This window comes from Cebus imitator, unplaced genomic scaffold (assembly GCF_001604975.1).
Source record: "Cebus imitator isolate Cc_AM_T3 unplaced genomic scaffold, Cebus_imitator-1.0 Scaffold7, whole genome shotgun sequence".
NCBI lineage: Eukaryota > Metazoa > Chordata > Mammalia > Primates > Cebidae > Cebus > Cebus imitator.
The window spans coordinates 9241152-9267758 of NW_016107322.1; the positions used below are offsets into that span (position 1 = coordinate 9241152).

A 26607-nucleotide genomic window follows, 5' to 3' on the forward strand; every position below is an offset into this window, starting at 1 on the left:
AGAGACAGAGTTTCACCACGTTGGCCAGGATGATCTCGATCTCCTGACCTCGTTATTTGATCACCTCAGCCTCCCAAAGTACTAAGATTACAGGCATGAGCCACCACACCCAGCCTGATTTACTTATTTGAAAGAGATTTATAGACTCACAACTTATAATTTGAGAGAGAAAAATAACTTTTCATAAAATTGATAATTTTGAGTAATAATTGATATTTTGGCTTTTACGCAAGATGTCTTGACAGCTGCAAGCCACTCTCACCTAGACCACAGGTGGTAATACTTGCTCCTTCCTTTACAACATCCCCACTCTTTATCCAGTATTCTATTGAGGCACTGAAGGGACCCAAGTCTCGAATCAAAAGGTTATTATCAAATTTGTCTTTATGCCTCTTGTACCTAGCTCATAGTAGGCCTTCAGTTAATATTAAATGAAAAGAAGGGTCCTTCTTAACACTAAAGAAATTTTAGCCCCTATCTTTGAAAAAAACTGATTAGTTGAATTGTATGTTTTTATCAGGCTTAAGGCCAGGCTTACCAGCATACTACAGATATTTTATTGACATTTACATTTCAAAGCACCTGATTGTGGAAAATTGCCATTTGTATGACTGAATGACTCTTGTAAGAAACCACGTTTTTATGCTCTCTTCACAACTCTTTGTGTTGAATCCAGTTGGGACAGATAGCATGATTTGAAAACACTCTGTGTCAATATACTTTTTCTTTATGCATTGAATTTATACATTGGTAAATACATGTATTAATGAGTAAATAATACATTTACAGGGTTTTAAAGTAAAGAATTATGAAGTAGATGCAGGGAAGTCTTCCTCTCTTATTCTTTACTTCCCAGTATTTTTTTTTTCTGCAAAGGCATTTGTTATCATTAGTCTCTTGTATGTCGTTTCAGAGATTGCTTCATGTGCATGCAAGCACGTTCCAACATGCTTCTTCTCCTTTTGTGATTAATTAAAGCATATAATGCATATTCCAAACCCAGGTCTGAAACCCGCTCCTCTAAAAAGCCTTGCTTATGAAAACAATGTTTCATCCTTTGTACCTTATGGCATCTTTAACATACTTGTCCCCAATAATTCATACTTTTATCTTTCAGTTTGTGGTTTTTGAGTTAGTTATGGTAACTTTCCATAATCTCTTTAGTACCATGAGGGGAACATCTTTCACTGAACTATCTTGTACTCCTAAAGTGTGCTACATAGAGATTGAAACAAAACGTGCAGTACATACTTGAATTTAAAAAGTGGATGATTGAAAAATAAAACTCTTCTGATACTTAACAGAACTAGTCTCAACAACTAGAGCTGATTGAAAAGTGAAACACAAATATCTAAGTTTGTTATCAATTAAACAGAGCAAAATTAAGGTCATATTAAAATCAACTTTTAAGTGAACTAGATAAAACTTACCAGGCAAAATTTATACTTTTTGATTGGGAAGAACCATGATATTAGTACTGTGTAACATAAAACAATACGTCTAAATATGTCTGATTTTGGAATTATATATAAATCCCTAGTTCTTAATACTTATTCATAAGGATTATCACTTTTAGCAATTGCATAGTAATTGATTGACCCCTAAGACAATAAGATCTGAAAAATTTTATATACAGGACAGGGTTATTGAAGATTATTATTATTACTGTTATTATTGTTCCTTTTTTGAGACAGAGTCTCATTCTGTTGCCCAGGCTGGAGTGCAGTGGTGCAATCATGGCTCACTGCAGCCTTGACCACTTGGGCTCAAGCAAATCTCCCACCTCAGCCTCCAAAGCAGCTGTGACTACAGGAACACACCACTGTGCCTGGCTAATTTTTGTATTTTTGGTGGAGACAGGGTTTCACCATGTTGCCCAAAATGGTCTTGAACTCCTGAGCTCAAGAGACCCTTCCATGTCATGGCCTGCCAAAGTGCTAGGGTTATAGGTGTGAGCTACTATGCCTGGCCTCTTAAAGATTATTAACTATTTGACAGTCAAAGGAATTAAAAATTGACAGTCATTAAACTCATTTAGGAGTAGATGCAAAAGTAAAATTCAAAGTCCTTGTTTACTACACTACTTCTAGTTCCTAAGGACAATAACTCTTTCATGATCTACTTCCTTTACTCTTCATTGTAACTGTTTATACTTCCTAACAAACCAAAGACAAAGGCTTTTTTTTTTTAACCTTCATTTTACAGATGAAAAAGCTGAGGCTCAAATGGCTCAAGGACCTCTAATAATTTAATAATAAAAGTAGGTAATCATCTGGATAATAAAAGTAGCAGAACAGAGACAACCCAGGCCAGCTGACCAAGCCCGTTATCTTTACTGCAGTGCTGTGTTGTCTTCCTGCCAAATAGTAGTAGCTCTACAAACACTTGTTAAATGGGAGTTCCAAGTCCCTATGAGGAACTGGCATATGGTGGAGAGGAATTAGAGTGCATTCCAGAAATAGAGAGCAAACTGTGTTTAGGCCCTAAAAAAGAAAAGAGCATGTTGTGTTTCAGGACCTAAAGAAAGGTCTGAGGAAGTGTGGGTTGAATGCTACATTTGAGGAAACAAAGAAGAGGCTGTAGAGATTATTTTAAAGGATAGACCACATAGAGTTACATGGGGAGGAAGGGGAATATTCAGCCTGAATTTCCTGGGACTGTCCTGGAATATTGATTGATAGTACTTCCTTTGGATTTTAAAGTGTCTAGTTTGGAAGGTAAAACAGGAAGTTATCCAATTCTTAGGTAATGTTGAATATTTTTCTTTTTAAATTTCAGAAAGAATGAATAGATTTCCTCCTTCACTACTTGGGATATTAGAAGGAAAAGGAGAAGTCTTTTAGTCCGTACTTCCTACCCAGCACTTTTATCAACTGAAAGCAGACTCAGTGATTGGTTGTCCAATGATGGATTGAAGCCATTTCTCATAAAGACCCTCACCCTCTAAAGCAAAGGTCTTTCCTTTAAGTAAATATGGGGAAAATATGTCAAGGACAGTATTAAACATGTGCATTACAAATTATTCAATCTGTATATATTTGATTATTTAGTATCTAGTAATTTATTTCAAAGATTATCCCATTTGCCAACTTCAGATTTTTTGTTGTTGCTGACATTTTAGACCACTTGCCCTACATTCATAATTTAACTGTTCTTCAAGAGTACCAAGAAAACAAGGTTCTAATTTTACTATTTGTAGACGGTTTTTAGAGGGAGTAAAGTTAATATGGTGCATGAAAAAAGCCAAAAAGAGATCAAGGTAGTTTGTGAATTTTAGTGATGTGGCATAATGAATTGCCTTGATTAGGTCAAAATATTGGAGGTTTAGTAGACTTTCTGATAAACCTTATTTATCAAATTTAGTACCATTCCAGGAAGAGAAACTAAAACTATCTCATGCAGCTAATAAGTAGGAACTACAATGTAGAGAGTTGCTTCCTCTCCACACAGAAAGGAAATGTTTATTTTTATGTGTATTTTTTATCTCCAAGCATTCTGAGAGTGAAAGTGTAGTAAGTCCTCAGGCTAGGAGAAACAGGGTAGCCGAGGGAATGAATATATAGCTAGAGACTCAGAAGACAATATTATTTATTTTCTTATTGCTGAGCACATACTCTATGGATAGGTAAGATGTCTTCAGTGTGTATCAGAGGAAAAGAAGGATTTTATTTAAAACTCTATACTTAAGAGTACATCTTTCCAGTTTCACATAAGATATGAAGGTTTGATTAAAACATCTATGCGTTTTAAAATATTTAAACACTTTTGGGTAAAACACACATACAATTAATTCTCTTCCTGAGAACTCAGTATTATATTTTTAAAAGATACTCAGAATTTGTTGTTTGATACAGTATTTGATTCAGTTTGTCTTTAGGAGTATAGGAAGTTGTGCTTTTCGTAAGTAAACAAAAATCTTCAAGCACATCGTTCTCCAATCACTGTCAATGGTGTAATATGACTTTTCTGAAGTAATTTAAATTTGGTATTTAGGACATTTGCATTTATAAAAAGTACTTGGTTATGCTCCTTGCTTCCTCTTCTACTGCTGAACTGTCAAAAGATGGCAATGCTTTTGAAGATTTATGGTAGATGGGTAATGAGATTGCTGAATGTTAACTACTGCATTTGGAATTCATTTAGTAGCAAAAGAAAAGAAGGTTATTGGGATTGGGATAGAGTGGAGAACTGATAGAGCTATTTTTAATCAGTGAATTTAAAAATCAATATGATACATTTGAATTAGGATACATTTCAAGCCTCTTGTCATGTAGTAATCAAGTAGAACATTTCTTGAAGAATATAGGATGTCAAATTCAGTCTATTTCAGCAAAATTCATGATGGTGTAATGCCCATATTCTGTGATGTGGACATATCAAATTTTAATATTGGAAAACTAAGACTAAAAAATCCACAAGCATGTGGAATATATATTTTTTAATTCAAAATTCGAATACAATCTATGTAGTTAGGCTTTGGTTAATGTTCCAGTGCAAAAGAGGAACATAAACAGTGTACTCTGAAACTGCTCATTTTCAAGTTTATGGATTATGATGTGATTCATGTGGACCACCTATCTAGGACCTGGCTAATGGTTACGGTTGCAAAATGTGTTGTTAAATAGGTAAAATGATGGAAATTGTGAAATTAGCAGAATCAAGCTGTAGGTCCATAAATATAATATTTCTACTCTATTTAGAGATTTGTTGAGTTTCGGGTAGAGGAGAAAAAGAGATAAAGCAACAGTAGTGTTGAAGGAACTGGCAAAGAAGGTTGACCTTGACCTTCTTTTCCTTTCAACCCTTATTTCATCAGCAGGGGTGAGATTGCTTTGAGACCCTGCCAATAGGTAATAAATAACACATAAATTCCAGGATACCCTTGCACTGTAGGGTGCCCTAATGTGTAATAATCCTTAGACTATTGAGTTTATAACTCATGGCATCTGGCAGTTACTTGGCATTGTAATTCATGTTGATCATGCACATCAGAATACACGATGGTAGAGAAATATCAGAGCAATAACACGTTGATACTAGGAGAGGCTAGAATAACAGAAGATGCTGCTGAAGCCATGTACCTCTGTGAAGTGCGCAGCGGAGTGCTGTAAAAGCTAATATCTTCAGATAAGGACTGACAAGGTGGGAGGAGAGCAGTGATCTGTTGGGATCCAGAATAATGCAGCACATTAATACGTATCTGGTAACACTCTTTATTTCCTTTATTCAAATGGACAACAATAGCTTTGGGTCAGTAATGAATCCTGAAATTTGGATTTAAATATATGCTTAGATATATTTTAATGTAAATGTACATGTAAACAAATGTATTGAATTCAAATTTTGTATAAATATATGTAAATAAGATTTAATACTTTAATTTTTGGTTTTTTGATCCAATGGTAATGGCTAAATGAGGAGGGAATGCAGGTAGTTGGAGAAAAATGAAAAGCAGTGGAGAAATAAGGCAGGCATTTTCCAAAGCACCTGTGACACACCTACCTGGCACCTAGCAACCCAATTGCTTTGTCTGAAGACCTGAGGCCAATGAGACATGAACCAGACTGAAAAGCTAGAAGCAGACAGATGGTTATTTGTAATAATCCTGTCAATGTAAGTCCTATAAAACTGGTGGGCTTGCTGGCTCTGTCATCTATCTGTCTGTCTATCTATCTATCTATCTATCTATCTATCTATCTATCTATCTGTCTATCTATCCATCCTCAAACCAGATCTAAGAAAAGTAGAGGGCAGTATTATAACCTTGAAACAATCTACTGTTTCCCCTTGCTACCACCTTTAAAAACACTAATTTTTTTAAAAAATAAGCTAGCCTGTGTAGTTCTTAATTTTTAATTGAATGTATTATATCTTCAAATGTCCAAAGTTGTAAGCATTGCTTTGACCAAGGCAAGAATTGATCCAAACTGGGCAGGTGCTGAAAGGCAGTAACTTGTGGAGCAGAACAGAACGTTTTGGTAGCATGGTAGGTTGGGTTTTGTTCTGCAGCTGTGGAAGGCATTGCTGTGAACATGTTTAGGTTAATCCTAGCATTTCTAGAAACCGTCCTCCTCACATGCTGTATTTGGACATAAACTCTAACTTGATCTTGTTCCTTTGAGCTCTCTGTGATTTTGGAGACAGCAATCTTATGTGAACAATTCTGTGGGCAATGGCTCTTTAAGGGAGAAAAAAGAGGAACTGATTAAACATTAATTAGCTTCATCCACAACTTCCTCATAAGCTAATGGATAGGCTATGCAGATCCCTGTCAAATATCACATGTTAGGCTTTGCCAAAAATAGGACTTCCAAGGGTTGAAGGCATGCCAACTGCTGGCTCTTTAACTGCAAACCAAAGGAAATGATTGCCAGAGACAGGCCTAGAGTCTGCCGTGGTCAGATGTCACCAGTTTGCAGTGCCACATGTGATCCAAGAGTTTATGAATGATCTCAACACTTGGTCCCTAAGGAGAACATATGCATTACAGAGGTTATGGATACAAATTACAGAGAGCACAATGTTTCCATGCAATTTCTAAGAATCCTTCAGCAAGTTTTAAACATTAATGGAAAACATTAAGGAAGACTTGGCACTCTTAGCAGGACTCCAAATTATATCGTGGGTGAGTACAGAACATGGCTAAAAAAAGGATTCAAGAATAAAGACTTGGCTAAGAAACTTGAAGCTGGCCATTCCTCTTGTGTGAATTATGTTTGTGTTTGTGTGTTTTATTCCCTGCAGAATAGTAGACTTCACAAAATGCTATGACTTGAAAATGAACAAGTCACAGGGCATTCTTGTTTATTCAACATGCTCCAATTCATACCGCTGGTTTATCTGGATTATTTGCCCAGCGAATGTGCCTGTACCCAGAATCTTGTTGGCGGTGGGGTTGAGAGCTTCTCATTTTGGAGTTGTCAGCATGCTGCAGGGTGCCAGAGTGTCAGCTTGCACAGCGGTCCCAGGATGCCTCCCCACTGAGTTATTTCTTTCCCATTCCCCTTCTGTGCAGAAGAAACCACTTATGACTTATGCCCACATTTTCAGATGTTATTGTCTATTTAACTGGTGGCTAGCCTGCCCATCCTGGCCATATTTTGTTCACTTGTATCAAATGTAATAAAGTAGTTTCTCATGAATGACAATATTATTCGATCTTTTAGTCATTAAGACTTTGGAAAAATACAGGATTATTATGTCATGTCGGTGGGGAGCTTTTGGTTGAAAAGGGAAACTTACAGTGGCTTAAATATGAAAGGAAACATATCTAGAAAGTCCAGAGTTAGCACAGTTTTCAGAATAAATTTGTCCAGCCATGTCCTTAAGAACCCAGAGTTTTTACATTCTGTTCATAGCCCCAGTTTGATCCTGAGGCTAGAGCTCCCCCTGGGGTCAAAGCATGGCTACCAACTACAGCCATTTAGTCCAGGAAGTGATCGAGTATTTTCTTCTTGTGTAGAGTGGAAGTTCGGAGCTGCATGCTGGCTGGGATTACACCCAATCAATCATTCCCTATGGTAATGGTGGTGGTGGTGACAGTGGTGTTGGTCGGGCTGGGGGAATCATCTGTGCCGGCTGTATGAGTGGCCATCACTTTTTTTTTCTCTTAGTCCATTGTAATAATTTACCTTAAAATGTATAATTTCTGCTACCAGTTTTTCTGGCTAAACATAAATCTGTTTTATTCCTTGATTCCTGACCTTCTTGAACTGTCTTTTATTTTACAGATATATGAGCAGGTAGGTAGGCAAGCCAAAGACTATTTCTTAAATCCAAACAACTCAAATTATTCTTCATAAATGACATTTTAAAATCAAATTAAAACACCGTGGTCTACTTTATATAATTTAAAAAACGGCTGCAACACACATCTTGAAGAAGAGCACATTAATTCAATTAATCAATCAACAATACTTGATTAACTTCTCTGTTGCCCTTCAACTTGGGAGCTCTTTGGAGTGTTACCCGGTCCAGTAAAATAGATAGGGAAAACCTGTTCAGATAAGTGAGTCCAAAGTTGACACTAAGGGAACAGTATGTACTTCATAAAGGAATAAACAAAAGTAAGAGAACAAAGGGACAGCTAGGAGTTAGTTTCAGGCAGAAAGATCATCATATGCCAACCTACAATGATAATTAGGTATTCCTGCATATCCCTAGGGCATGGAGGTTACAGAAATGTCCCTGATGAGCCTGGAGATATATGCAGGGACCTGATTCCAGACAACATTTGAAATCATATTAAGGAGAGAATTTTATCTTAAGAGTCATTAAAAAGTGTTAAAAGGGAAATTGACATGATCACATTTGCATTTTAGCTAACTTATATACCCACAATGGAAAGTTTAAAGGAGAAATCAGAGAAAAAGGTCAAATAGGATATTCTTACAGTAATTCAAGGGAGATATAAGGACATTCTGAACTAGGGCAGTGGAGAGAGGATAAATAGACCTAGATGATATGGCAAATCAGTGCAGCATAATGATTGTGTGTAAATTATAGTGTCAGACACAATGGATTCAAATCCTGTACTTACCTAACACAGTAGATGAGGCTCCAATGACCTATTCTATATCCATGATGCTATATTTGGTATATGGTATATACTCACTAAATTTTATCTATCATTATAGAAAAAGTTATCTTAAAAATAGATTACAAGTGTCATATGTGCCTGTTAATTTTTAAAAGCAACTTTTAAAAAATTATTACTGAAAATCAGCACATAATTATATATATTATGTATATGCATGAGTAAAAGTTCCTGAGTATCCTTCTATGTATCATAATTTACTGAAACTGCATTCATAATCTAAAATGTATGTCATATAAGCACCTGCTTGGGACTAGAGTTCAGTCTTCTAGGAGAAGTTTGGATGTCACTATACCACATAGCTCCAGCAGTTCTGACACACACACACAGACGAAATATGCCTGCAAGAAAGCCTTGTGTTCAGTGTTGTTTGGGTTGCCTGTGGTTTTCAGCTGCTGTTGGCCATACTTTTCATTACAATTACTTCTTAGATCATCTTTCTCATAATATTTAGTTGGTTGTGGATGGTATTCTTTATTTAGTGATGTGCGCCAATCAGTAAACTTTTAGGCTTTTACACTTCTGATAATTTTAGTTGGGATCATGTGCACATTGTGGTTTAGAAATGTGTCTTTCAGAAGTTCATTAATTATATGTTCTCATCTCATTGTCATTGATAATTTGTTTTAATAAACTATGTTGGAAATAGCTGAGTAGTGATTTGCCTAAACTGAGGTTTAAAAAAGAAAAAGTCTAAGAACTATTGATTTAAGACAAAACAGAGAGGTTTGGGGTAGGAACGAATCTGGGAATATAAGGAAGAAGGAGTCAAAGATGTAAGCTCTAAAATCACAACTGAACATAATACTGTTTTTTGGGTTTTTTTTTTATTTGTTTGTTTTTGAGATGGAGTCTTGCTCTGTCACCCAGGCTGGAGTGCAATGACACAATCTCAGCTCACTGCAACCTCGCTAATTTTTGTATTTTTAGTAGAGATGGGGTTTCACCACATTGGCCAGGCTGGTCTCGAACTCCTGACCTCATGATCCACCCGCCTCAGCCTCCCAAAATGCTGGGATTGCAGGCGTGAGCCACCGTGAGTAGCCTGGACATAAAGCTTTTTAAAGGTACTCTACTAGTTACATACTACTTCATAACAGATTACTACAAAATCCAGTGGTGACTCAAGGGTTTTTGGACTGAGGTCCTTGGTTTCTTGCCAGCTGTCAGCTGGAAGCTGACCTCAGGTCCTTGTCAAATGGGTTTCTCCATTCTGCAACATGGCACCCTGCATAATCCAAGGAAGTATATGAGAAGAGAGTAAGAGGAATTCAGACTTTCCCTCTAAAGATTCAATAACTTAGTCTGCTCAAATACACTGACAATAGACATATTAGCAGGAGAAAAAAAAGGCTACATACTTACTATGCACACGTGTGCATAGAAGCCACACAAAATCTGAGACTGAAAGAAAGGTTAAATACTTGAAGCTTAATTTCTCTCTTCATAGAGGAGAGGGAAGTGGGCAATACAGCCAATTTTAGAAGAAGTGATTTTTACAGGAGATGAATGGGCCTGAGGAACAAAGGGTAGCCTGGGACAAAGCTTCCCTGGGCTCTGTTTACAATGTCAACTCTGGTCTTTCTTCCTGCAGTATGCATCAATTTCCCCTGTTTAATGAGATATCTGAGAAAGGAATCCAAATAATTGAATATCTTTTGGAGGATAGGATCTTTAGGTAGATAGGGGATCGTTAGAGAAAGCTCTTTCCTCCATTTGCTTCTCACTGGGTTCTCTTAGTTTAAAGTCTAAAGTGGCTTATTTTGGGGTATCATTTTCTAAGCCCCAATGAGAGAGACAGAGAGAGAAAGAGTGCAAAAACATGAACGTCACAATTTTTTATAACCTGATCTTGGAAGTGGCATCCTATCACTTTGTAACATTCTGTTCATCAAAGGTAAATCACTAAGTCTAGTTCATGCTAAGGGGAGGGGATATACAAAGGGAGTAAATACCAGAAGGGAGTGAGCATTGGAGAATAGAGCAAGGGCCTACCACAGGCGCTATTATGCCATTCCTGTTCATGTATTTCTTAACCAGTTCACAGGTGAGTGTTGAGCACATTGTAGTATTCAATACATACTTGAAGATTTTTAATTTGTTAAAAACCTCTGTGTCATAAATATGAACGATATTGTATCAAGTACTCTTGTAATTTAAAATGTTCCAGTTTTCCAAAACAATTTCCTAAGTCATGGTGCATCCCAATGTAAAAAACATTTAAGTCTAATTCAGGTTATATTATGACGAGCTGAGTGAACTCTTTATATGTGTTTTCCAGCTCACATATAGAAACGAGTATTTGGGTTCTAGTTATTTACATATTCCCCCACCCCACCCATGGAGATTTGAAACCCTGTATTCTAACTTAGATGTACCTATTATATCCTTTTTCTTTTATTAATGTAATTTTAAAAATTGAATTTTTATTTGATGAGTAATTGTATATATTTACTGAGTATAATGTACACCTGTTAGAAAATCTATTATCTGAAACATGAAAGGTAAGTATTGGCAAGGGTGTTGAGAAAGGGAACCCTTGTATATTTTGTTGGGGCTCAGAAACTGATACCCTGAAATACGGCACTGAAGCAGTGTCATTCGTCTTGGGTGATACCCTGGATTCGTTGCCTCCTGCCAAGGGAATCAAGGACATGGACACACAAGGAGTAAGTTTAAGAACAGAAGTTTAGGCCGGGCGTGGTGGCTCACACCCGTAATCCCAGCACTTTGGGAGGCCGAGGCGGGCGGATCAGGAGGTCAGGAGATCCAGACCATCCAGGCCAACACGTTGAAAACGGATCTCTAACTAAAAATATGAAAAATTAGCTGGGCGTGTTCGCACACCTCTGTAGTTCCAGCTACTCGGGGCGGGGCTTACGTGGGAGAATCGCTTGAACCCGGGAGGCGAAGGTTGCAGTAAGCCGAGATCGCACCACTGCTCTCCAGCCTGGGCGACAGAGCGAGACTCCGTCTCCAAAAAAAAAAAAAAAAAAAAGAGCAGACATTTAATCCACAAAGGAGAAAAGCTCTTTGACAGAGGGAGGGGGTTCCAAGCGGATCTCTGAGTTTGGAACTTCTTCTTCACTGTGGCTAACGCTTTCTTTCCTTTATCAGCTACGATAAAGAGTACAGGGCATGATACAAGGCAGAAATTAATAGTTAGCAGAAAAATGGGAATTGATAGATGATATTTCATCTTACTTTCCTTACATTTATAAATGTGCATACAGACCTCAGAATCATATAAACAAATATCAGAACATACACATCTTCCTTTAAAATTTGAGAATAGTAAAAATGACTTTACTCCTTTTCCTAAAATAAGTTCTTGTCTTACTATCCTGGAACCTGCTGAAGAGCATGTTTTTTACCTGAGAGAGAGAGAGAAGAAAATATTATAATATCCGGAAGACTTAGGGTAAAAGCGATATCACTAAACACAGACGAATTTACAGAGTACCATACAAACCCCAAAGAGCATATTACAAGTTGAAGAGGGTACAGTATCAATTATATCATTATCTCACCCTCCTCTCTGGGTGAATAGTCTGAAAGCCTAAAATTACAGTTGATGTTAGATTTCTTGGCTTCATTTGCAAATCGGAGTCATTTTCCTGCTTTTTGTTGAATGCCATAAACACATGTTTTATTGTTAAAGAGAAGCAGTCCTTATAGTTTGTTATGATGTTTTTCTTCTTTTTGTCCCTCATGTCAAAGGGCCTTTAAGAAAAAATTGGATTGTAGCAAATTGGTGTAACATTGTATTTCTGAATGATTTGCAATGGTTTTAAGCACCATTTGTGCTTAGGCTTTCTGGCATGTTATTTTTCAGGAGACCAGTTCTGGAGAAGGCCCTTCAACTGGCCAGATGTGCCATTTTGGAACAGATTGAGGGCCTGCCAAAACACCATTTGTTGCCAGTACAGGATATTGTAGGGGTGCTCATCACCCTGTTACCATATTTTTGCACTTCTTAACATTGCATAAATAGGCAGCTGTTCTGTATTTAGAATATAAATGATCACCAGCTTGCTCTCCCAGGAGGATTTACCTGCAAGAGGGAACCACAGGGTTAACCCCTTCTTATCAGTTGCATGAATGTCACATTTAAATGCACACTTTCCTCAGCCCATTCAGAAGCAAAGCCTTACACATATAAATCACACCTTTCTTGCCAATTAGACAAGGGGGCCAAAAATGTGCAGTTCACAGTGCTAAAATGAAACACATTTCTTTAGCAGTGAAAGCAGTAAATTAATCAGCTTATAAACTGAGAGTGAACAATTTGTGCTGAATTATTTCTTACTGCTCCTTCACTAAGAGACGAGGTTCTCTAATCTCATAAAGGGCCATGACTTCATTAAGATGGAAAACCGTGTTAAAGGATGTGTTGCAGGAGACAAGAAAAGAAAAACCCTAAAAGTCACTCAGTTGTCTCTGGAGCTATTTTAAGGACAGGGATTTTTTTATTTATTTGGAGAATGACAATTAACCTACAGACTTGGCACAACAAAGAAGCAGAGTGCTGAAGTGGGTCTCATTATAGGACACGGAAGGCAGTTGGTTTGACCTAATCCCCACCTGCAGCACATGATTTACATAACAGGCTAGCACAAGCTGCCTAATGTTGATTTCCAACAGCTTGATGCGTGTGTGTGTGTGTGTGTGTGTGTGTGTGTGTGTGTGTGTGTGTGTTTAGTTTCATTTTACCTCGAGGTACTTTGGAACCAAACATGTCAGGGTTGGAATGTCCAAGAGCAGAAATAGTGAAGGCAGTCAGGAAAAGCAGAGACAGTTGTAGTATATGGTACCTTTGCTGATTTTAACTACTTTTGTGACTGTTTACCCTAAAATTGGTGTAGCTCTGATTTATCACATAAATGCAGTCTGTTAGGGCTGAGCCACCTCTCCAGGCTTTTCATCTTGTCAGGAGCAGAGAAGCACAGGCAGATAGATAGGTGACATTTGGAGAGCTAGGCATGCCAGATTTTCGGTGGTTACAGTGGAGGTCCAACCTGCTGTTCTCCTTAATGAAAGGAGGGAAATTTCAGACAGGCAAAACTGCTATAAGGGTTATCTCTTGCCCTGAATGTCACGCTGCCCAGATGTCACTCGGCAGGTGGAGATGCAGAGAGAATGAAAATGTAGCCCTGTCTACGAGGGCGCTAGCATGCTACAAGGGTGAACTGTGAGTCTGTCTTCTGAAGTATAATGAAAACAGTGTGGATCTTGTCTACGTTTATGTCATGAGAAAGGACTTTCTCAAAGAATTCTCACCCCGCTTCCCCTTACAGACCATTAGGCTTGCAGGCTCACAAACCACATGCATATGTGGGTGTGTGTGTGTGTGTGTGTGTGTGTGTGTGTGTGTGTGTGATTTTCTTTATAGAAAATAGAATCATACTAATGAAGGATTCTGCACCTTGCTTTTTTATTCAATCACAGAACTGTACATACATATTCCTCATTTTTTAAGACTTCATTTTTAAAACGGAAATTTTGAGCAAAGGTGCATGATCATTTAGTCAGCCATTCTTCTGTTGATGGCCATTCATGTTGGCTCTAGAAGATTTTAAGGTGAATGTAGCTATGTTCTCAGTAAAACTCCAGGCAATTTTTACTAGAACAAGGTAGCCAGATTTGAAGTTAACTTGTACGACAAAAAGCTTCCGTTACTGTCGTTGAGTTTTCTTTTCCTGTAATTATGTTTCCTCAGTGTTACGAGATGACTTCCGACAAAACCCCACAGATGTTGTAGTCGCAGCTGGAGAGCCTGCAATCCTGGAGTGCCAACCTCCCCGGGGACACCCAGAACCTACCATCTACTGGAAAAAGGACAAAGTTCGAATTGATGACAAGGAAGAAAGAATAAGTGTGAGTTAAATTAAAATCACGGCCCGCAGAGATTGAATTCTCAGTCTTAAAATAGATGTATTTTATTCTTTGATTTACTATTAATATAATTGTATTTGAATATTACTTACAATTTATACGCCTTGAAAAGGCTTAAAAATATTGAGATAAGCAGCTACAAAGAGACAAAAGTTATGTAAATCAAGTGTAGAGGAAGTATTAATAATTGCACCAATCTGAATTGTATCTTTACACTATAATATCGATGTTTTAGCTCTTTTATAAAATCTCCAGAAGCTTCTATTGATCACACAGTATGAGTTTTAAAGTATAAATGATAGCCATAAACCATATTAACTACATTTAATTTCGTACCACTTTCCAAAATTATAAGTGAAAATAATTTAAGGTGATGAAAATCTCAAGTGCTTTTTTTCCAGTTTTTCCAATTAAATAATATTTATAACAGTAAAATTTTATACATGAATTGATTTAAAAGCAAAGTGAATGGATATGAAATAATATCTAATTCAAAATAGCTGACTGATTCTGCATGTTAGCTCATGTAGAAAAATAACTCTGTTTTCAAAGGAAATTGATGATGAGGTTCACCAGTTGATTAAAATTCAAAATGAAACACACAGAAACAGGGAAATGGCATGTAATTATTTTATTTCTTCAGAGGATCCATGCAACATTTGTATGTGAGGTTTTTAAGTGAGAACCATCTCACAGAAATAGTATATATAATGGTTTAACTTTCTGATATTATTCAGTAGTATAATTTTTATATTCAATACAACTGAGAGTGAATATATTTTAAGATAATTTATCATTTGACTGAGTAAATGTGCCACTACTATTTTAAAAATATTTTTATTACAAATGAGGATTTTTCGTATGTTCATAGTGTGATTACAATATAAAATAGAACCAGATAGGCTATGGAAGAAATGAAAACATATATTCATGTGTTTCTGCTATAGGGGCAAAGATAATTTTTCTCTTCACCCTCTAAAGGTTTGTCTTTTAATCTGCTGAAATAAACTGGCAATAGACAGTTTAATAGAAGGAGAAGCATACAAATATATTTATATATAAGTGCAAGGGAATCATACAAAGCATAAAACTCAAGGAAGGGCTAGATGGTTGGAGCTTAATTACCGTCTTCATAGGATAGAGGAAAGTGGGGATATTCTGCAATTTTGTAGGAAGATTAAACGATTTTCAGAGGAGATGAATAGATCCAACAAACAGTCAACAGCCTGAGAGGAAGTTCTTCTGGCTTCTGGGAGATGTAGTGACAAGTTCTGGGAAGGTGAGGGGCAGAACTGCACTGCAAACAAAAGTTGACTTATTATATAAAGTCTCTCAGATAACAACTGGAAGAAGAACAGTTGAGCAGTCTGTCCAATAGGCATGGTAATGACTTTTAGTTTTTTCTTTTGTGATTAATCTTTGCAGATTAAGGAGGTTTCAGATAGGGGATTTAAGGCCATTGTGTTTCTTTTGGAAGGACTTTTCTCACACAGATAAGGAAACTTGAGAGAGCCCCCTTCTCTGTTCTTGGGGCAAAGGGGAGGGGAGAAACAAAGGAATGTCAGTCAGACAGACGTTGATACTGAGGCAGTTTCTAAGGACTTACAATCTCCTTTAGTTAAAGGACTCAGAAAGCCAAAGCACCACATTTTGGGGTATCGTTTTATGAGACCCAAAACTAGTTTGACTGTTAACACTGTGATATCTACATTGCAAAGAGAGTTTTGTTCTCAGTGGTCTTGCTTGGGTATCAAATTTATGAAAATGTTCACTGATGATGGAGTAAAATCAGTGTTTATGGATTGGTAGTTTACGTTTACAGCATTTAGATCTTGCCTATTTAAAGGTGTTCTGGCAGCTGAATAATCCAGGACAACCTTACTCACAAGTCTGGCAATTTGTTGACTCTCAGCTGGGTATCTTGGTTCTCCTCCTCATGATCTCTAATTTTCCATCAGGCTAGTTCAGTCTGGTCCCCATGTTGGTCTCAGGGTTGCTGCAGCAAGAGAAGGCAAGACACAGTGGTCAACTGTTCTGGAAAATCTTTCCTGACAAGAAACCCAAGCGGCACTCAGGGGATTGAAGGAACACGGTTTATCACGCCCGCGGGCCCAGAAGGGCTCACACCCAAAAGTCTGGACCCCAGCTAAGAAAAGTACACCGTTTTTATAGGTAAAGGGGCGGGGGAAGTTAACTCAGGGCTTTAGACAATGCAGCAGTTTTTAGACAACGAGGCAGTTTCTCTCAAGGTTTTTCAGTTAGTAAGCAATACGCTGAGGTCCAGAAGCAGAAAGAGGCAGTTACGAACAAAAACGGGCAGTTTTAAAATAAGGACAATTGCTGACTACGTGCTAACAAAATCCTGGGCAAGATTTCCATTTCACCCCCTCCTTTGATGCTCTCTTATGGATATTAGGAAGCATCACCTTTTATACGCTAGCGTCTGTGCTTAGCGACTTGTACTCACGGAGCTCTAGTAACTGAGCACTTGGTTTTCTAATTACCATGGCTTCAATGAAGTGCTGGAGTATGTTAACTGGGCAAGGGCTGAAGACAAGGGCCAGGAAGATTATTAATAGCAAAACAGGAAGTGACATTTTACACCAGACATGGACAAGGAATGTCCCGCAAGGGACGACAATGATGTCAGCACAACAGTAGAACAACAAATGCTGTCAGAATAGTTCCAAGAATTAAGATTTCAGTCCACATTTGCTGATTCAGCAGAGATTCCTCAAGCTTCGGCTGTGCATTGACTAGTCACCTTCCCGCTGTGTGACTAAAGCAGGGCTTTACAAGTTCTCAGGATTCAGCTCGCCCGACCATGATTTTTGTGGGGTGCCGAGGGTCTGGATGCGTAGTCCACTGGTCTAGTGATGTGTTCGGGTGGGCCCTCTTGACTCTGGAATAGTGTACCCAAAGAATGACTCTTGCAACTTTAAGGGCAGTTGGGGTGACAAGGATTACAGTATGGGGCCCTGTTCAGACAGGTTGGAGAGGTTTCTTTTTCCAATTTTTCACCCAGACCTGGTCCCCAGGTTGGAAGAGATGCTCTGGATTAGCTAGGGAGATAGGTGTTCTTTCTATTACAAACTGACTGACCTGGGACACTACCTTCCCCAATGACTGCAGCTGGGATGTTATGCTTATTTCCCCTTGCTGTCTGAGGTCCCCCCTCACTTTGTTAACCAGAGGAGGGCCTCCCAAATAGGAATTCAAAGGGTGAGTAGCCAGCGGGTCCCACTGTACACCGTGACCACAACAGGGCTAGGGGAAGCATATCTACCCAGGAAGCCTGGGTTTCCTGACAGAGCTTTGCTAGTATAACCTTCAGGGTTTGATTCATGTGCTCCACTTTCCCTGAACTTTGTGGCTTGTAGGCTGTCTGAAGTTTCCACTTAACCTTGAGCACGCTGGTGAGGGCTTGGATGCTCTCTGCCACAAATGCTGGCCCATTGTCACTGTGTATAGTGAGTGTAATCCCATATCAGGGAACAATTTCACGAAGTAGGACTCTCGCTGCTTCCCCGGTTCTTTCCGCCTTAGTTGGGAGTGCCTCAGCCCAGCCTGAGTATGTACATACAAGGACCAGTAGGTATTTGTACCCTTTACTGGGCTTGACCTCAGTGAAGTCCACCTCTATGTCCTCAACGGGGTAGCCGCCCCCCCACTGCACTACTGGGGCAGGTTTCAGCCACTGTAGGGGGTTGTTTTTAGCACAGATAAGTCACTGCTTGCTTACGGCAGCACAGAGTTTAGGGAGGGCTGCAGTATAGTGATACCTGTTGAGTTAGCTCTCCAAAGCATTTTACCTAGGTGGGTGAGACCATGGCACTGAGTTATGACGGTGTGAACCAAGTTCCTGGGTACCACCGGTCTGTGGTCAGGGAGTAGCCACCATCCCCAAGCACTCTGCTCTGCCCCCTCCTGCTATGCCCATGGTTTTCCCCCTTAGAGTGCTCCAGCTTTCCCGCATCCTCTCGGAGCAAAGGGGTGACCGTGAAGAAGGTGGGGGGCCTGCACAAGCTCTTTTTCAGAGTGACTGCCTTAGCTTCCCGGTCAGCCATCCAGTTTCCTGTAGAGATAAGATCAGTTCCTCTTTGGTGGCCCTTTCAATGTATGACAGCTACCTTTTTGGGCTTTCAAACTGCTTCTAGCAGTCTGAGAATTTCTTCCTTATTTTTGATTTCTTTTCCTCCCTTTTAGCAGCCCTCTTTCCTTGTATATTGCCCCCTGTAAGTGGACAGTTGCAAAGGTGTACTTGGAGTCAGTGTAAATATTGGCCACTTTACCTTCTGCATGGCACAGGGCCTGAATGAGGGCATGTCATTCCGCCCGTTGTGCTGACCAGCCTCTGAGCAAGGGGACTGCCTTGACCACTTTAGTGGCAGTGGTGACTGCATACCCTGCATATCTCTGCCCATTTTTGACATAGCTGCTTCCATTGGTAAACAGGTTTAAATCTGCCTTTGGAGGGGACAGTCCTTGAGGTCTGACTGACTAGCAAATACGTCATCTACTAACTCCTCACAGTCGTGGTCTGGGGTCCCCTCCCCCACAGGAAGAAATGTGGCCGGGTTGAGGCCACACACAGTCTCAATGGTGACCCATGGGTTTTCACAGAGCAGCCCTTGGTAGCGGGTTAAATGGGCATTTGAGAGCCACCGGTGCCCCTGACTGCTCATAAGGGTAGATTCTGAGTGGGACACTTTGATATGGACAGTCTGGCCCAAGGTTAGCTTGTCAGCTTCCTTCATCAGAATGACTGTGGCAGCTAAAGCTTGGAGACAAGGGAGCCATCCCGAAGCCACTGCATCCAACTGTTTAGACAAATATGTTACTGGTTTCTGCCAAGGCCCAGGGTCCAGATGAGGACCCCAAGTGCTGTTTTGTTTCTCTCCTGAACAAATAGATTGAATTCTCAGGTGACATCTGGAAGTCCTAGTGCTGGGGCACTTTGGAGCAGTGCCTTGATTTCCGGGAAAGCCATGTCTTGGCTATCACTCCACTCAAGAGGTCTATCTTCCGGTCCAGTTAGGGCACCATAGAGGGGCCTTGCTATGTCCAAGAAGCTGGGAATCCATATCCGGCAGAAGTCTGCCACCCCAAGAAACTCATGGACCTTCCACTTGGTGTTGGGAGTGGGCATGGAGCAAATAACCCTTTTTCTCTCTGGTCCCAAGAACTGGTGTCCTTTGGTCATGATGAACCCCAGGTACCTCACCTGCTGTCTGCAGATTTGGGCTTTTTCCATGAGACTTTGTATCCTGCCTCTGTAAGGAGCTGCAGCAGCGCCTTGGTCCCTTCCCAGCAGTCCTCCCTCTCCCTGCTGGCAAGAAGAAGGTCACCCATATACTGCACCAGTGTGCAGTTAAGGTCCTCTTGTGGGAGGGCAGCTAGGTCTGTGGCGAGTGCCTTGCCAAACAGTGTGGGAGGGTTTTTAAATCCTTGGGGCAAATGAGTCAAGTCCAGGTCAGTTGTGTCTTCCTTCATGTTTTAGGGTCCTCCCATTTGAAGGTGAAAAGCAGCTAGCTCTTTGGCTCTTTGGTGCCAATCGTAGGCAGAAAAAGTCATCCTTTAGGTCCAGGCACATGAACCATGCAGCCTCAGGGGGGAGCGGACCCAGGAGAGTATATGGGTTAGGAGCAACCCGGTGGAGGTGATTGCAGCACCGTTAACTGCTCTCAGTTCTTGTCCTGGGCAATATGCCGCGCCAGGCTTCCTTACTGTCAAAAGAGGCATGTTCCGGGGAGACTGGCATTCGACCAGGATTCCCTCCTTCCTAATCTGTGAAATGTATTCCTGAATTCCCAGCTTGGCCTCTAGGGGTATTGGATACTGTCCCTGCCTGACAGGGAGGGCTCTAGGCTTGAGGTCAATTATTAGTGGCGCATGGGCCTTAGCCATCCCTGGGAGGTTCGTCTCTGCACAGACTGCAGGGAAGGCACCCAGGAATTCTGGTGAGCTTTCCTCTGACCTCTCTGCAGTGTGCAGTTTTCATTATTCCTCATGTGGAAGTGTGACTGCCAGGACCAGGCCCCCCTTTGGCTCACTCAAAGTCAGAGTGGCTGGCCCCCTAGGTTCAAAGGTGATTTGCACCCCCAGTTTGCTTAACAAGTCTCTTCGCAGAAGGGGGACAAGACATTCTGGTAGGTAGAGGAACTCATGGCGTACCTGGTACTCCCCTAATTGACATATTCAATCTTGGCAGAACGGCTGGGGCTCTATCTGGTACTTGTTGCTCCCACAACGTTGCCTTCCAGTTGCTAAATGGGGAACCGGAGTGATGACCACTGAGTACTCTGCTCTTGTGTCTATCCTAAAAGTCACTGGGTGACCTTACCTTCATCCTGACCATGGGCTGTTGGGGGCCAAGTTTCATAGAGCCTGGTCCGTCCTAGTCTGTGTCCATCCTGGCCAAGCCAATCACATGGGCCTAGCTAGGTTCTGGCTGGTATTCTACCCTCCCTTGGGGGTGGGTGCTGCACCTGGGACCGCCTGCTTGAGGCACTCATTCTTCCAGTGTCCCACCTCTTTGCAGTATGCACACTGATCTAGCTGCAAAGGAGGATGCTCAGTTCTCCCTCCTTTGTGTGGGGTGTGTGTCAGGCAAGGCTGGTGGGCTGGAGGCTGATGGTGTCAGAAACACATAAGGCAGTGTCAGCTACTCCTTGGGATCACCCTGTTGAATGGGTTGCTTGGGTCCCTTAGTTGCTTGGGCCATGAGAATCTTGCACTGTCCACTCCTGCCAGTGCAGAGTCAAACCCAAGAGGGAAGAGTCTAAGTCATCTCCAACTAGGAATCAATGTGTAGGAACTGGTCCAGGTGTCTGGGGTTGCTGGTCACAGCCTTCAAAACAGCCTGCACTATGGAGACATCCAGGGTGCCCTCTGGTGGCCAGCCAATGCTAAGCACCAGCCACTCTGATCTGCAGAGGGTCTTTAGCTTTTCTGGGGTCATTCTGACCCCATAATCTCCAGAAAAGCCCTTCCTGAAGTTTTGACCATACAATTTAGGACCATGGGCTTAGCCTGACTTTTCCCCATGATGCGTGTCCCATTCTGACTGGTGGCTTAAGACAGACAAAGGAGGGGTGTCCCGTGAAGGACCACTCAGGTGCCCACCTTGCCACTTCCCTTGCAGGAACTTAGGCACCTCTCAGCATCAGCAGGTCGGCATAATCCCCAGACTTGGATTGAGCTCAGCTGGCACTCAGCTCGATACTATCATAAGCCTTATGAAGTTGCCACTGACCTGCCGGCTTGGGCCCCCTTAGACTCCATAGTTTGCACCGTTGAGCCACAGACTGGAGGTTCAAGGGCAGGCCCTCGAGCTCCCCATGCACTCACACACTCTCGCAGAGGTTATCACATTCCCGCCCTAACCCGGGAAATCTGCCTGCTGTCTCCAAATGGATGCCCTGGGAGGTGATCAAGCTCCCCTTCCATCCGTAGATGGGTCTGCCTAGGGTCCTTATCTGGAGTTCCCTTTGGTTCAGTCCGCCTCCCCCACGAGTCCAGCGAGCTGCAACGCTGGAGCAGCAGCAGTCCCCCTTCCAGGAAACGAGGCCCTGCTTATGGGGTGGGGGCGGCCCTGCCTCGTTCCCCAGCAGCGAACAGGTGAGCTGTCCATCCTTTCCAACCCCAAACCGATGGCTCAAAGGGCCAGCGTGGTTGTGTTTCCCGGTCAGGGAAACAAATGTTCTGGAAAATCTTTCTTGACAAGAAGCCCAAGGGCACTCAGGGCATTGGAGGAGCACACTGTGTTACGCCGGCGGGCCCAGGCTCACACCCAAAAGTCTGGACCCCAGCTAAGAAAAGTACACCATTTTTATAGGTAAAGGGGCGGGGGAAGTTAACTCAGGACTTTAGACAATGCAGCAGGTTTTAGACAACGAGGCAGTTTCTCTTAAGGTTTTTCGGTTAGTAAGAGATACGCTGAGGTCCAGAAACAGAAAGAGGCAGTTACGAACAAAAACGGGCAGTTTTAACATAAGGACAATTGCTGACTACGTGCTACCAAAATCCTGGGCAAGATTTCCACCTCACAGGAACCCTTCTTCCAGTGAAACTCTTGATTTCATTCCATTGGTCAAATCAAGACACATTACCTAGCTCTCAGCTTCAGATGGAGGAGAAATGACCTTCGTAGCCATTTTTATGACCTCTCATTTCATTCTACCAGAAAGAATTGAGAATAGGTTGATGATCTTTTCCTCCTATGTTAAAAAAAAAGTTGAAAATCACTTTCTATAACATGACAAGTTGTAAATCTTGAAACGTCTCTGATAAGAGCCAACCTACATGAGTTGTGTTTGCCTGTGAAATTAAAAAATAACGGAGAAAACCAACAAGTTCTTATCTTGTATTTCTTCAAGAACACTCAATCACTGTAAAGCTAATATTGAATTAAATTAACACACACACACAAAAAAAAAACTGGAAAAGAAACTATGAGTTATACATTTACTGAAAGCCTGACTCTGCTTTAATGTCCTCTTTAGCAAATATATATTTTAGTATTATTGCATTTGTTTTTTTTTCAGTCAGTAAATGCTTCTCATTTAAGAAACCTTTAAGGGAAACCTATTAGATGCTAATGATTTATACCAATATATATCATCATTTTATAAATTGTCATGGTTTTTATCCAACCTGCTGTTTTCACCAAGAATTATCTCTTAAATACAATTAGATTAGATAAATATGATTAATACTAACAGCTGAAATGTGAATTCTAGGGAGGCAAAGATTTTTACTGTTTGGTTTACTACTGTATCCCAAGTGTCCGGAATACTACCTAGCCCCTATAAATACCAAATATATATATATATTGAATCCCTCTGATTCAGCTGGATTTTATTAGATTATTTAAAAGGAATATCTAGTGTTTCTTTCTGATGACAAATGACAATAACAATTTCTTAAAATGAATTTCAGTGTGAAAACTAACAACTGGAATTTAGTGGGGTCAGTCACAAGACTCAAAATTGGATCAGGAAAGAGAGGACTGCTGCCTTGAAGAAATATTTTCTATGAAGAAAATATGGAAACTTATATTGAGGGTGAATTTAAGAAAAGAAAGCATACCTGCAAATGCCAAAATAATGGGGTAATTTTTTCCTTTGGGAAACAAATATGCTTAAATACTCAAAACTATCGATTAATGACCTTTTATTTTCTATTTTGTTCTCTTTTCTTTCCCTTCTCTTTTCTTTTTGTTTGATTTTAATAGATCCGTGGTGGAAAACTGATGATATCCAATACCAGGAAAAGTGATGCAGGGATGTATACTTGTGTTGGTACCAATATGGTGGGAGAAAGAGACAGTGACCCAGCAGAGCTGACTGTCTTTGGTAAAACTTTATTCTGAATTATAAATTTTTATTTGTATCAACTTTCTTTGCTTTTAAGTATTATTAACATTAAAAACAAGGCCATTTATGTACAGTTACTCATGCCTTGTGGTAAGAAGTGACAAATTAGAATTATCTGATTTTTCTGCCTTTCTAATAAAAGCTTTGATATAAAGAAAACATTATTTGTAACTTTAATTCACCTACATTGTTCACATATTTGTAAGATTTTGCAGTTCATCAAAAGGTAAAATATGTTCTTTCTCAAAGTCTATTTGAGATATTACATCTATCTAAAGTTTATCACTCATTCTACTCTGATGCATTTATCAGGTAGCTATTATGTACAAGACACAGGGTACAGTTTTTAAAAATTAGAGAGTATGGAACAAAAAAACTTGTTTTCCAATTTCTAGAAATTCAAGCTGAGGTATTTTTAACTTCAGGTCTTGATAAAAATACTATGTATGCACATATATAAATTAAATGTTAGGAAAAGGACCCTCAAAATAAGATATTTTGTTATGACATTCACGTTTCTTCAACTTTAAAAACCAAGGCTCCGTTTAGCTGGAGAAATGTGATTAGTAGGTTAAAAACTGATTAGAACCATATCACATAAATGGTGGATAAAGTATCAGAAAAGAGAAAACTTGGGACAAATGAAGATGGCCAAGGAAACAAAGTAAGAAACATACCTCAGGGAAACTGTGAAAGATTGAAAAAGATATAAAATGACAAAAAAATTGGAGAAAATAGATATTCTGAAGACACTTGAAAATGAAACACTCTTTTAGAATACATTTGAAGATTCTCTTCAAATCTCTGCATACACACATTTATAGACACACACATGCACACACATACATGTACATGTATGTATGTATGTATATATACATGTATATATATATACAATCTTCATTAAACGTTTTAGTAATGCAGATATTACGTGATTTAAGTGCAAAAAAATCATTGTGATTTTTAAATTATTTTTCAGTGCCAGTGAAATAATCCTCTACTTCTGTGCATGATATAAAATTCCTTTTTCTTGTCATTACTTCAGGACACACCCAAGTGTAGCACCAAAGTCCTGCACAGGTCCCTAAAGAAACTTACTCTGCAGTTTGGGAGCTGCCTCCCATGGTGTAATGGGAGTGACACTGTAGAAAGAGCTGTATTATGATTTCCACTTTATTTGGAGAGTTAAGATTATGCTTTATGCATATGTACCAAAATGCAGGCCTCTCATTTCAGTTATTCTGAACACCGGGTAATCTCTGGTAACACTCCCTGTGGCTGCTTAGCAGCTTGAAGTCCCAAGTGACAAAGCTAGGAGAAATCTCATAATTCATTAAAGGAATTGAATAGAAAAAATAAAATTGTTCAAAGTATGCATGTAAATTTCTATCCTGCAGAGCTCAGACAAATGTCAGTTTGCCCCTACTTTTCATGCAGCCGTTTATGAGAGTCTCAAGATGTGCTCCACTCGGTAATGAATAAAACACACTTTTTCCTGGTAAGACATGATATTAGTGGTCACTGAATGTTAGCACTAAAAGCCCACAAGTACTGCTCATCTATTTAAAGAAACACTCATTGCTATTTTTCTGTAACTACCACAAACTCTGGAATAGAAAAAAAAAAAAAAAAAGCTGTATTATTGCAGTATAGACTGCCTTCCGAAGGAAATTGAAAGGGTTTAATGTTATTACTGAAGCAATTAGACTTACCAGTAATGAGACATCCTTATGAAATATTTACTCTACTTTCCCTAAAGAAATGATGAGAACTACTGGGGATTCCTAAACATGTCAAGAGTTATGTGGGAACTTCTAAATTATTTTGAAAATAGCTATCATCCAAAGAGATTGAATTTGTCTAGAGGCAGTTCCCCTGGCAAAATTGATTTAGGAAACTGAGAAATGTTTATTAGATGGTGTAAGCTAGTCAGAACTGACCTGAGGGGTTGTATGTACAAGATTAAGTTGAGAGAAAAAGTAACTTTCCATTATTGGTTAAAAAAAAAAAAATCCAAACCCAAAAGAAAAACAAAAAACAAAAATGGTGGTCCAAATCAAGGATGTTTTAAGTATTGCCGGAGAGACCCTTCTTTACCTTGGCTCCCTATTCTCAGAGAACATAAAAGAGACAGTGTGCTATTAATAGCGAGGTCTTCTTTATTTTATGCTGGTGCTCCTACCTCTAACACACATTTTCCAATAAAATTCTTTATATTTTAGCATTGTTAGATATTATCATTTTTTGACGTAATGTTTATGTAAGTAAAAGTGATTACATTTCATACTCTACCTCCCTCAATTTTATTTTCATGGAGCAGCAATTTCACTTTAAAAAGTCTGGCTATTATAACCACTCTGTAGCTACAGAAGATTTTGTAATGTCCTTTGAAAATATATTTCATGTGTAACACTTGTAAAGTGTAATAAGTATTACAAAACTTAGAACGAAATATGGGAATCTCTTGTTGTAACACATTCACACACACAGACACACACACACACACACACACACATCGCATCATTTTACATTGTGTTTTATCTAATTCTTCTGGAATTTGTTTCCATATTTCTGAATATGTGCTTAATCTGCTATTTATTGATGTATCAATTTCATACATTATTTGACTTTTTATTATGGAAGATGATGACTTGGCCCACGTATATCTCCTTCCCCACCTTCTCACCTTCACTTTTCCTTCTTTTTCTCTTTTTAGTGTATGAACTTTAGAAATATTGGTTA

General features: G+C 39.7%; 1 protein-coding gene across 1 annotated transcript in view; it reads left to right on the forward strand.

Moving 5' to 3' along the window:
- Positions 1-26607, forward strand: part of ROBO2 (roundabout guidance receptor 2) — a 1330354-nt gene that overhangs the window by 1136521 nt on the left and 167226 nt on the right. Inside the window, exons 3-4 of the mRNA XM_037742645.1 lie at positions 14316-14473; positions 23727-23847. Of these exons, the coding sequence (XP_037598573.1) occupies positions 14316-14473; positions 23727-23847 (279 nt within the window). The remainder of the gene's footprint in view (positions 1-14315; positions 14474-23726; positions 23848-26607) is intronic.